The 13,921-nt window shown below is 43.1% G+C and overlaps 1 protein-coding gene across 1 annotated transcript in view; it reads right to left on the reverse strand.

Moving 5' to 3' along the window:
- kcnd1 (potassium voltage-gated channel, Shal-related subfamily, member 1) overlaps positions 1–13,921 on the reverse strand; it is an 85,322-nt gene that overhangs the window by 53,073 nt on the left and 18,328 nt on the right. The window contains exon 4 of the mRNA XM_005931147.2: positions 8,584–9,296. Within this exon, the coding sequence (XP_005931209.1) occupies positions 8,584–9,296 (713 nt within the window). The remainder of the gene's footprint in view (positions 1–8,583; positions 9,297–13,921) is intronic.

Genomic DNA, 13,921 nt, shown 5'->3' on the forward strand with positions numbered 1-13,921 from the left:
TATTCCTCTAGTACCTACTCAACTTGATTCAACTTGATTTCAGTTGTTTTCCATTACAACTGAGTACCAGTTCAATGTTCTTGGGGTCATTATACCAACGTGGTCTTAAGTCCCATAATCTCATTTGTATGCAGCACAAACAACACAACAATGGAGGACCCTGGAAAACCCTAAAAACGAGTGGAAAAGGCCAATAGCAGTGAGTTGTGAGTCACACAGCAGGCCAGCCCTAATATCTCGCTTTATCCTTCTTTTTGGTTCCAGTGAGTACCATAATATTTCAGATTAAAATCATGCTATAGTCAGTAGATTTAAAGCTACTGAATGAGTCCATAAACTCATTAGAAAAGCATTTACTGAGGCAGGATTTCTCTAATTGGAGTTCTTCTTGCAACCACAGCAGTCGCCCCCTGCTGGTCTTTGGAAAGAATGCAGCTTTAAGCTTCTGCATTGGCTTCAGTGCTTGAACACAAACTAGCAGACAATGAGTCAACATATTTACCACTCTGATGAAAACGTGTCCATACTGTTCAGCATTACTGGAGCCTTCATAAAAGCACAGATGCAAAACTCTGGGTCACTCTGCTCCAAAGCTCCAGGGAAATGAAATGATGTCCATCATTTCCAATATCAAATTTCATTTTTATTTTGACAGCTTTATTAATTTTTTTCTACTTAATTTATGAACATCAAACATCAGAGGAGATTATTAAAGAAGAGATTTGAAGAGGCTGGTGACTGCTGACCTGATTTCCACAGGTCAATATTTGGGCCGTTGAGGCAATTCATCCATCACAGTGCAGTTTTATTTATTCTGTTAGCACACATGTTTTCTGGTGTGAAGCCAAAGGGAAGGAAAACAGCAACAAAGCGAAGGAAAGAAAGGGATACTCGCTACAAGGGTGTAGAAAGAAAGACAGAGGAGAAGAAATGAAGGAAAGAGGGAGGAGGTAAAAGCCCTGGTTATGTTTTGCTGCCTGCAGAATCCATTTAGAGGTCAGCCTCTCCCTGCTGATAAGTAATGGACCTGGAGACAGAGGAGAGGAGAGGAGAGGAGAGAAGAGGAGAGGAGACCTTTGACACACCTTTATTATATCAATGCCTCAACTTACAACCATAACTGAAAATGAATGCCAAATCAACATATGAACGACCCTCCCCTCCCACCATCAACCCCACCCAAATACAATAAACACAAAAAAAGAAAAACAAAACCAGAAGACACTCCATTCAGCTTTCTTCAAAAATTCAAAACTAAATTATCATCAGTGATAATACACAAAACTCCATTAATGCCCCAAATAGAGACAAACTCTTCAATGTTGGACACCATCTTGTATTAAACAAACTTTCAAGCGTGCACCTACTAACCATTTAAACATAATTCCTAAATTAACAGATCCGGTTCCCTTCATTTTGTTCCTCCTTGTGAGCCATATACTCATCTTAGCCTGACCTATTAAAAAATGAATCAAGCAAACCTTCCTACGCTTCCTACCCAGGATAAAGAGACCCTCCTCCAAAACACTCCCAAGGCCAGCAAGCAATGAAAAAAGACCAGCTAGCCTGGGACAGCCAAGCCACAGGTGCTGCAGTGTTTCCTCAATCAGACAGAAAGGACAGTGGTTCCCTGTTCGTGGATCCATATGTGCCATGTGTCTGTTCGTAGTCACGGCCCCATGCACTATTCTCCACTGGAGAGCCGCACTGCATTTCTCTGTGGGAGGTTTGTACAGGGACCTCCAGCTGCCCCTTGGAGATGACCCCGGAGCCAGCACACCTGACCACTTCGACTCCAGAACACCAGCCAACAATCCCCTGTTCAGCACCTTTACAGCCACCTCATATATAGCCTTCTTTGAAATCGTTGACAGGTCACCCAGAACAGGTGTTCGAAAGGAAAGAAGAGAGCCTCCCTCCTCATCCTGCTCCCCAACTGCGGCACAAACAGACAACGAGGGAAAGTCAGCTGAACTTGGTTGACCACCTGCAGAGCGAGTCCCCAGCGCAGCCCTTACAAGTCCAGGAAGACCACCCATGACTTCTTCCACTAACTTCTTCAGAAAGCGCAGAGATCTGATTCCAGTCTCCTGAGCCAGCTTGGCAGCTGTTTTCCACTGCCCTGCCGTCCTCAGGCCCGCCAGCTTGATAAGACCAGCATTTACGAGGAACCTCTGCACACAAGTATCCTACTTGGCACCAAGGGATTGTAAAAAAGAGGCTCCTCAACAAAATCACCATAAAATTGAGAACAGTCTCTCTGTACTTTAAAAACAGTCTTCCAAGTAGTCAAAACAGACTGGTAAAAAACAGAGGTCTGTGAAAGGTCCATTCCAGTTAAGTCTATAAGAAACAGGTGCTTGTCATATGTAAGGTCCTTTATTCTGTGAAGCAGCGTAGATGCAGTCTTGAGCCAGGGTGGTTGTTGTCTTTGATAAAGATAACGCTGTGCTGTCTGAAGACGGAACGCTGTGATACGGCTGCGAAGGTCAATCAAACTCTGACCCCCCTCTGACACAGGTAGGGACAGCACAGCAGACCTGATCCAATGAAACCCTCCCCAAAAGAAATTAACCAGTCTTTTTTGTATCTCCTCTATAAGAGAGGCTGGAGGTTCAACAACAGTAGCACGGTGCCAGAGTACAGAAGCGGCGAGGTTGTTAACAACCAGAGTCCTTCCCCTGTAGGACAACTGTGGCAGGACCCAAGTCCATCGAGACAACCGGGCAGCAATTCTTTCAACAGCACCCTCCCAGTTCTTCCCCTGAAAGGCATCAGTTCCCAAAAACACTCCCAAACACTTCAGTCCCTCCCTGTTCCACTGTAAGTCTGCCGGTAACACTGGCTCCTCCTCATCAACCCACCCTACCAAAATGAAACCTTCACACTTTGACCAGTTAACCTTCACGGAGGATGCTCGCTCATATAAGTCCAATGTCTGTCTGAGTGTTTTAATATCACTTTGACTGGTTATAAAACCCGTAACATCATCAGCATAAGCTGACAATTTTACTGGACTTCCTGCTTCTTCAAAGGTAAAACCTGAGAGTCCCTGTCTAAGATGGTGTAAAAGGGGTTCAATGGCCAGCGTATACAACATACCAGAAAGAGGGCATCCCTGCCTGATGCCCCTCTGAGCTGGAACAGGCCGACTTAACCCTCCCCCCACCTTTAACATGACAGCAGCGTTTGAATACAACAATTTGATCCAAGAAATGAAAATATTCACAAACCCAAAAGCTTCCAAAGTTTTAAACAAATAGTGGTGATCAACTCTATCAAAAGCTTTTTTTGATCCAGAGATAAAAACTCCAAATCCAAGTAAGTCCTTGAGCTTGGCCAGATCAATAATGTCTCGAATTAAAAACAAGTTGTCCATAATAGTTCTTTCAGGGACACAGTATGCTTGATCCACATTAACAATCATGTCAATACAGGTCTTCAACCTGTTAGAAAGACATTTTGCAAGAATCTTGTAGTCCGTACAAAGCAAAGAGACAGGCCTCCAATTTTTGAGCAAGCCCAGGTCCCCTTTCTTTGGCAGTAAAGTCAAAACTGCCCTCGTGCAACTCGTTGGCAAGATCCCAGTGGTCATACAGAATGTGAAAACCTCATGAATGTCCTCTCCTAGCAGCGACCAGAATTCCTGGTAAAATTCCACAGGAAGACCATCAACTCCTGATGACCGACCACCGTTGAGTTGTTGAACCGCTGAAGACATCTCCTCAAAGGAAATAGCAGACTCCAACACAGCCAATTCAGCCGTGGCAGCCCCACCAGCATCTTCGTCACACATTCAGGGTCACTCAAGTCAGCACTGAAGAGCCTGGCATAAAAGTCAGTGGCAAGCTTCCTCATTTCCACTGAGTCAGATGTCACCTTCCCATTTGGAAGCCTTAAGTGCAACGTTTGGTGTGACGCTCGAAACCTTTTCTCCAGCTTAAACAAGAACCTTGTTGCTCATCCATTTCTTTAATAGTAGAAATCCGAGTCCTAATAAGAGCACCCTTTGCCCTTTTGTGAAGAAACTTGCCCAAAGCCTTCCTCCTGCTTTCCCAGGTATTATTTGTATTATCTGTCCCACTTATAATCTCAGTCTCTAGCCTCTTGAGCCCTCGTTCTAAGTCCTCAAAGTATTCTTTAATAGCGGTCGTTGCATGTGATGTGTACTGGTGACAAAAAAGCTTAATCTGTGTTTTCCCCATCTCCCACCATTGAGCCAAATTGCAAAAGTCAGTTTTCCTTTGTTTCCAGTGGCACCAGAAGTCAGAAAAAGCTCTCTTTGTCATGAATCAGCTGCACGTTAAAGTGCCAGTGCGAACAGATGGAAGATGCATCAATAAAGAAATATCTGCAGTCACTAAATGATGATCAGAAAAACCAACAGGTGAAATCCCTGCTTTAACGAGTCTATTATTATACATCTGGTTGACATATAATCTATCAAGCCTAGCTGCCTTCACACTGCTCTCAGAAACTTTAACATATGTATACTGTCTGGTTGTGGGATGGAGCTTCCTCCACACATCAGTCAAATCCTTCTGAAGAACGATTGTAGACAAAAGTGAGCTCGAAGGTGGGTGAGGCTCTCCTGTGTTTCTGTCAACTGAATCAGAATCTGAATCAGAATCAGAATACTTTATTAATCCCAAAGGAAATTAGGGTTACAGCAGGCAGCAAGCTAATGGCGCATGCGCACTTAAGTGGGTTATGCAATTCCATTCCCCTCCCACCACTATTATTGAACCACTATTTAATTTTGATAACTCATCATTAATTTTACGAAATAATTGCACACGACCCGCAGCTGAGTTATGGGCGTACACATTCATAAAAGCAAATGATATTCCCTTGATGGTTGCTTTTACTACCTATGCCCTTCCCTGCTCGATCTCACAGACAGAAACATGTGACAGTTGAAGGTGCCTAGAAAATAAAATTGCTACACCCGCACTAAGGTTAGTACCATGACTTAAAAAAGCCTGCCCACTCCAACTCATTCCCCATTCTGTCTCATTATCCATAGTGCTATGTGTTTCCTGCAAAAGGAACACATCAATGTTTTTGTTCTTGCTAAGCTCCACCAAGACTGCACGCCTTTCCCTATCCCCATTATTGTTAAGTTTACCTACTCTCAAATTTGCCATATAAGACAGAGAGAAGAGGAGGAGAAAAAGAGAAAAGACAGTGAGACGCTTCCAGAAAGACACCCTTAGTGCTCAGAACATTTTTACTATGCTTTTAAAGGAGCTTTTCCTCGTTTTTCCCTCCTTAACTTAGTCAGGATCTTTTTAAGATGGAATCTTTTCTGTTTGCTCAATTGTTCATAACCAACAACTCTTCTTATTTTCAGAACAGATTTTATAAAAAGATCAACATCTGGAAAAAACTCAGTGACTTCCACAGACTGCATACCAAATGTCTCATCCGAAAAGCGGTTTATATCTTCTAAGGAATACGACTGCTGATGGTCTTCTTGTGAAACAACATCAGAGCATTGTGACCGGGAATCATCTTCCAACAAGTTGTCTTCCTCATTTTCTGTGCTCAAAGAACCTGAAACTACATTCACAATACCCACCTCCCTTGCCGTTACTTTGGTCTGTCTACTGTCCTGATTTTCCTCCACACTTTCCCTGTCCTGTATGTCATCACATTAGTCCCGTGTACTATCCCCTGTTCTTCTAGCCCAGCCTGTGGAGCACTGGCTGCGACCTCCATTCTGTCACCCTGCGCCGCTAGCGGCTCGCTGATGACAGCGCGGCTCGTAGACGGCTCCGCACTGCTACGAGCCGCCGGTTCTCCCGTACCAGCATCTACAGCGCGCTCCTGCTCACTCACCCCACTAGCATGAGCCTCTTGTTCACGGCGCATCTCCTGCTCTTTGTGAGGGCAGGATGAGCGTTTATGGCCAACATCACCACACTCAAAGCACTTCATGCTACCTGTACTGGCGTAAACAGTATATAAGCCGTTTTCAAATCTTATTTTAAACGACACTTCCAGTGTCTGCGAAGGATCGTTCAGGTACACGAAGGCCTGCCTTCATAGTGACTGGCGTCTTTGCAGCCAAGATGAACAACCCTGAACCCGCTAGCAAACTTTCCAAAGCAGGTCAGTTCCTTTTCAAGTAGCTCATTCGGGATGAACGGCGGGACACCAGACACGGTGACCCGCGTAGATGACACAAACAGTGGCGAAACAGCCACAAACAAATCATCCAGAATGATCCCCCTTTCAACCAACGGGTGAACCAAGCGCTCCTCACAGCCTTGTTCATCCGAGAGCCATAAGTTATATTCTCATGGCCCACCTGTTCACCAACAGCTAGCAGAACCTGCTCACGGTGTACTGCTGGGGTGCCACCACCCTGGCCCCATGTCTAATAGACAGGGGGGGCGAACCCTCACTGGGGAGGGACGCCATGACTCAAGGTAAAACTGGCCAATTAACTAAAATTCTTCACTTCACCCAACACAATGAAATAAACTTGCCTTACCTTGCTTTTAACCACCCATAAGCCCAAAGTTTTCCGAAAAAAACAGTCCAAACGTCCCAAACTCACTCAGCAGCTCCACGCACTCACCAAACACCTTCACACACCCATTCACTCACACTCCCAGCATGCAGTGCAGGAAGGAGAGGAGAGGTGCATGTGTTTTGTTAGACTTTGAAAATTGTTCTCCTCTCTCTTGCTTTGGGGATTATGATGATGTTTTATATTTAACATTTTTAACATTACTTTTGAAAACATTGTTACCAGTTGGTTTCTGGACTCCACATTTTGATGTTTGTTTTGAAGCCAGAAGTGACTATATTTAAGTGACATGGTGGAGTACTGAGTAATCAGTTAACAAGCTTGGTTACGAGTTATAACCATAAACTAGACAACACTTCTTCAGCACCACACATTAAGCCTTGTGATTTGTCAAATAATTCCATTAAAATGTATTTGTGAATTGTATTTGTTAGCAGATGGAGGCTGGGGTGGATGGTGGCCACACAGTCCTCCACACAGAGGATCACTAAGAATAGACTGATGATGATCACTTTGTGCATCACCAGTCAACTAATGTGGACACCACATGACCTGCACATGCTCCTGTTTTCCTATAGCTGCTTGCAAACCTCATTATGTACAAGATGTCCTTTTGGGTTATAGCCAGTCATAACTCAAAGTGAGAGGGGTCTGTCTCTCTTAAGATGTGTTTGTTTTACGTGTAGGGGTTAATGTTTCAGCCCACAGAACATTTTAATTTGAGTTAATTATTTTAATGTTGAGTGAGCGCTAAGTGCTGCTGTTTATTTCTAATGTGATGGCTTCACATCAGAGCTATGAAACTTTAAACTGAATGCGTTTAAGCATTAAAGCCTTCTGTCCTATAAAGGAGATGTGAAACTGCATTAGTTTGTTGTACAATCAAAGTGATGCTAATTTTAATGGAATAGGTTTTCCCCCCCTAATTGGTGCTGTGTTAGGGCCACAGTATTATTGGTCACTTTGCACACCAATGGTGACGTCAACACAGTTCCATAGCAATTATACCGGTGCTTAGGGCACGAGTACCTTCTGCAGTACGCTTGTGAACGATGGGTGTGCCACCCAGGCAAACCAGCTACATCAGCGCTGGTATGAGAGGAGAATAAGTCAAACCTGGAAGCAAAAGAGTTTTGTTTCTAGAGAAAATGTAATCTTTTCAAACTGCTCCCTCTGTACAATCTGGTGGCAGCACAACACGTGAGATTACAAAATTCCCAAAACATCATTTACGTGACTTTAAGCTTTATAAAACTCTCTAACCCATTAATCTTGTTTTGCAGTGGATGCGATGCAAAGTGCAGGATTTTAATAGCCAGCATTGTGCTGGAAAAAAACCCATAAAACCTTTTATTTTCTTTCACCCAAATAAGTCAGTGTTTCAACTCTTTACATTTTAACACTGCTGATTGTTTACTACAATACTGAGCAGTTTGAGTCATTCGCAGCAATTCACACTTTTCCATTCACACCTTTTGAACTCTCTTTCTCTCCATTCACAGACAGGTAGGTGTAAAGAGTCGTATAGAGAAGACGCGCTGACTGTGTGTTGTTAAAAAGCAGTATGGTCGGCTCGCTCTCAGCTTATGGCAGACTCCTGACTCACGCTCTATTTCTGATGTTTCCAAAGACTCTTTGAACAGCAGATAATAGATCAGGGCTGGAGAGCTGCAGGGTGAAGACACACACACAGAAACACACACATTCAAACTCTATCCACATGGCAGCGGTGATGAGTGTAGGCGGCAGCAGGGTGAAGATACACCACCGTACTCGACAAGCAACGAGTGGGAAGCAAACACACAGATACACACGCAACGCACACACTTCATCTCTTTTCATGGTGGAAACGGACAGTAAAGCTGTCTTCCATAACTAATAATGAGGACGTATCCATGTCCCGACACGAGAGTGTTTACGGAAACTGAACATGCCAAGGTTGCCATGGGGACGATCTTAACAGGTGTACAGTCATCAGTAGCAGGATAAAAATCTGTTACACGTCAGGCCAGCAAACACACAACACTGAACTGATGTTTACCCACCCCAGGGTCGTCATGGTGACGATGGTGTACCAGAAGGAGGCCGGGATGGAAGTGAAGGTGGAGCCTTTGGTGCCTTTCTCGGCGTAGAACATGACAGTGGCGAAGATGATGATGGCCATGGTGAGGGAGAAGAGCAGGAAGCCGAGCTCGGAGGCGCAGCTCTTGAGCGTGTATCCCAAAATCCTCAAACCCTGTGAGTGACGTGAGAACTTGAAGATTCGGAAGACGCGGAAAACCCGGAGGGTGACGAAGGCGCCGCTCACGTCCTCGTTCTCGGGCATCACCAGGCCAATGTAGTATGGCATTATAGCCACTACGTCAATCACAGACATCACAGAGCGCATGAACTTGCAACGACTGGGCGCGGCGAACAGGCGCATCAAGTACTCGAAGGTGAAGATGAGCACGCAGGCCGTGTCCATGCAGAAGAAGGCCAGCTGATATTTCTCCCCACAGGGAAGGTCCTTAACTCTGCCCTCTGGAGGCCGGCAGGGCACCGTCTCCACCACGTTGGCGATTACTGACACAGCAATGAAGAAGCCGGTGACATAGTAGAAGACAAGCGCCATGGTGGAGGTGTGAGGGTTCTCAAAGGCTCGCCACAAACGCTCCCTGGGGGTGCTGTCAGGAGGAAGTGGGGCGTCCATTGACTCGTTGGCCTCTGTGTCCTCTGCCAGACGCTCCTGGTTCTCTTTTTTCCTGTCTCTGTATTCCTTCACAGGAAAGGGGAATGGAAAAGAAAAACTTTAGTGTCGCTTACATTAAGTGCCTGATGTGGCTGAGCAAAAAACAAAGGGATTCTGTAACAACTGTATGTAGTTTGTGATGAGATCAGGTTTCTTCTCATGTAGAAATATTTTTTCAGAAGACAGATAAAAATACAAACTCTAGGTCCATTTACTATGAAAGGAGAACAGGTGAACACACATTACAGGCACAACAAGCATCCATTTCTGATAGTCTGTGCTCACACAGAGTTCCACAAATCCCCTCGTACACCTACGCTGTAGATAAGGAAAGACCTTGTGACTTTAAACTGCCTACAAGCAGCTGGGCTGCCCTCGTAGCCTATCCTTGAGCCAAAACATCAACAGACAGAAGTTATACAAAATCCTTTCAGATACTTATTCGTCCTTTTCTAATGCTGATACATGAGAGCCTTGCTCAGGTTTCTGGAGTTGACCAATCAGAGTAAACCATGAATTTTGTGATGAGGTGAAGCTCCAATTCAGCAATATTTTACTTATATCGTTTAAAGAACCTCAGAATACTGCCGTTTGGAAGGCAAAGAAGAAGAAATACTTTAAAGTAATTAACTAATATTTTTAACTAATAGGTACCTGTTTCTGTTGTCACTTTCATGGTCATTGCAGTTATTGCTATGATATTAGTGACAAGAAAGTATTATTTTGGTTAGTTATGTGGCATACTTCTAATCAAAGAAGCATCAGAGTAGAGCTCCTTTGGTGAAATAGCCCATCATTGGCTCAATAATTAAATCAGAACAATGCTTTCCAATATTTACGATGTTTTTATCTTAGTTTTAGAGTTTGTAATAACTTTCAAATCAATCAATTTTATTGCTGCAGCACCAAATTACAACAACAGTCGCCTCAAGGTGCTTTATGTTGTAAGGTAGACCCTACAATAACACATACAGAGAAAAACCCAACAATCATATGACCCCCTATGAGCAAGCCCTTTGGTGACAGTGGGAAGGAAAAACTCCCTTTTAACAGGAAGAAACCTCCAGCCGAACCAGACTCAGGGAGGGGCCGGGCCATCTTCCACGGCCGGTTGGGGTGAGAGAAGGAAGACAACTTTCACAACTATGTCTGAAAAATGTAGTTTACTGAATACTTTCTGATGCATAAACTACAAATAAACAATACAATACTTTTCCCCTAATCTGGGGCAAAGACACAACTTTGACATGGTTTACTCGCACTGACTGCAATCCCTCTAAAACAGACTGGTGAAGGTCTGCAATAAATCAAGATCTAATATATAAATATAGATCATTTGCCAACGTATAATCACGGCGAGTCAGCCTGTGCTGATGAGTGCAACTCCTCTGTCCATCAAATAATAAAACAATGGCTGTACATTTAACATAAAAAGCATGTCTATGCTATGTGTGTGTGTCAGTTGCTGCTAGGAGTGTTCATCTATTTGGGATGAGAGGGAGAGATGTTATCAGGAAGAGTGCGTAATTGGCAGGGCTGGATGGGTCAAAGCTTTGAGTGCATTAACAAAACTTTGGCTCTGTCCTGTTGCTGTTTACTCAGTCCTCACTCTGAGCCCCACACAGATCCGCTTTGCAATAATACTGATATGTTACTGAAACAGAGCAGAAGCAAACTGAACTCAACAGAGAGTCAGAGTGAGGAAGGAGGAGAATGCTATTGCTAGACGCATATGAGGATGCACGTTTTCCTTTTTAAAGGGAGCAGAGTAGGTTCCAGTGTGTCAGGCTTTTTGTAACATTTCTACACAGAGATCAGAACAGAGATAAGCCATCACTCCCTGCCTTCTCTCAGCAGTGCGCACACACAGAGCAGCATCAATGTTTCTTGCTTTGCTTCCCTCCAAAGCGCTATTTCATAACATGTCTGTCAAAAGGCAACTCATCGTGGGACTAATTGGATTTATGTTACAAAATGTCGACATTATAATTAGTCAAATTAATATCTACGATGCAGTCTCATAGTTCAAGTACAAATACAATAGACGGTTTAACATGCCAGAATTAAAACCGTTAAAGTAGCCCCGTTACTTTACTGATTACTATAATTAGTTACTTTATTACTCAGTTACTTTTAACAAAAATGATACACAACCTGAATACATAATAAAGCGATAGACCTTTCAGCCCAATTCTATTTTTTTCTGCATAATCCATCATATAAAATTGAATCAAATGAAAAGTCTCTTTTTAAAACTTTTTACTTTTAATCTTTTAACTTTATGCATCAAGAAAAAATTTAATTATTTGCAACAGACTTGGAGAAATGTGTTTAACATTTAAACCTATTTTCTGCATATTCCAGCATATAAAATAAAATAATGTTTTGTGTTTGCACTCACTCATTCAAATAGATGCAAATGAAACACAGCAGAAAATAAAGAAAATCAAAGATTCAGCAGCACTGAGTGCTGTCGCTCTTAAATCTATTGTCACCTGTTTAGCAGGAATGGGGCGGGGGAGATTTGCACCGGTGCCACAGCGGTCATGTCAGTGGGAGGATCCGGGGGTTTCTCTGTGAATTTCACATTCTCATGGCAGCGTGCTCAGCACTCGCTCAGATTTGAAATTAATTTTTTTGCTGTATAAAGACGTTTCGTCCCACAAAGAATGTACAGTGGACACTAATGGTTTTGTCACTTTTTACAGAATCAAACTAGTAATGTGAGTACTTCCAAGCTTAAACGCTGCATGGTCGTAATCTCTCCCGGACTCCATACTGTTGCTGCCACATACGTCGCACGCTCGTACATCATTGTCATGAGACACTCTCACAATCAAAATCCGTTTAGTAACGCAGGATGCTTATGGGAAAGTAGCAGTAATTTAATTACTTTTTTGCAATCGTAATCCCTTACTTTATTGCTTACTTGAAAAAAGTAATCAGATTACAGTAAGCTTTGGTATTGAATATTTAATAAAGTTAGATTCGACGGCACAAAAAGCTGTCAGTTTAAAGAGAGGATGAATATTACGCTACTGTAGATGATTAAGTAAACTGTCTGTTTTGATGAGAGATTTTTTTCCGCTCTCCTGCAGAGCATCACTTTTTTTAAACACCTCTCTGAACCTCCATACAGGGAAGGGGGCATCTTGTTTTGCTCAGTGAAATCAACAGCAAACCTTCAGAGTCTGAGAGTTAATAACTATATGAAAATGACCCATCATGGGCTGCAAGTTCTAATTTATGAATGACAGTCAAGTTATGGTTGATCTTTTCACTCATGAGTGTGGCTGTTCCTCTCTATCAGCTGACCACAGCAGCTGCATCATCAGTGGCCAACAAAGCCAACAAACCAAGCACACATGCTTTTTCAGACATAACAAGGCTTTTGAACTATAGCTTGTGAGACTGCAGCCATGGTGCAAAACTCTGATTCTGTTTTACACAGTGCAGAAAATCCCAAAGCACTGCGTGCGTTTAGGCACATGGAACAATAACAGCATTAACGCACAGATGGCTCAGGATCTGACTGAAATAACATTTTGTGTTTTACACAGAGTACATGACGTTAGCTACAACACATAAATTTCAAGCTTGTAAAAAGGAACAGTTTGTAATAAAGCAACTCTCTGCTCTCCAGCTGAGAAACACACGCCTAAAACTTTCCCTTACACTAGTAGTATGATGATCTGGGAACAACACCAACACGACGATATCAGATCGTGCAAGTACTTTACTCTCTGTTTACATTCGGCCTAGTCTGTGGCTGAGAGAGTCATGCCTGATATGTGGAATCTGCACGCTCCATTGGTGACCAGTCCACCCCAGGCTTCATACAACAATGCATGTAAAGTTATAGCAGGCTGACTCTTCTTATCCCTGTGTTATTGCTGTCTTGACCCACCAAAGTTGGTTTGAAGACAGGAACTGACTGCGACTAATCTCACACCTGGTCCCCGTCTTTAAAGGAGTCACATGAAAAGCAAGTAGGTCGGTCACTGTTGCAATAACTTCGGTCACACAGCTGCCTTTTCTGTAACGTTTGGGAATAATGCTGTGTGGTTTGAGATCAATTGGTGGTTTCTTATAAGGCTAATGGAGTTTAATCATTTATAAATGTGCTACAAGAGAGTGCTCAGTTATCTGCTTTGATATTGAACCACAATAATTCTAAGAAGGGGCATGGTTCAACATCATAAAGGTAAAAATTATTAGAAAATTCAATTCAGTTTTATTTATACAGCGCCAAATCACAACAACAATTGTAAGGTAGATCCTACAATGATACATACAGAGGTAAATCCAACAATCACCCCCTATGAGCACTTTGGCGACAGTGGGAAGGAAAAACTCCCTTTTAACAGGAAGAAACCTCCGGCAGAACCAGGCTCAGGGAGGGGCGGAGCCATCTGCTGTGATTGGTTGGGGTGAGAGAAGGAAGACAGGATAAAAGCCAGATGCTCTCTGGAGAATCTGACGCATCCAGGTTGAGATGGAGCAGAAAGCTGAACTTTGCTTTTCGCCCAGTGCATGCTGGGATGAGATTCATGTTTACCCTCAACTTTCTGAAGATGTTCGTTCAGTTAAAAATAGACACAGACTGATGACAGGAATATATATTTTTATAGAGGAGTTTTCAGATTTTAAGA

The sequence above is a fragment of the Haplochromis burtoni genome, unplaced genomic scaffold (assembly GCF_018398535.1).
Source record: "Haplochromis burtoni strain Fernald_Lab_line unplaced genomic scaffold, NCSU_Asbu1 Contig_138, whole genome shotgun sequence".
NCBI lineage: Eukaryota > Metazoa > Chordata > Actinopteri > Cichliformes > Cichlidae > Haplochromis > Haplochromis burtoni.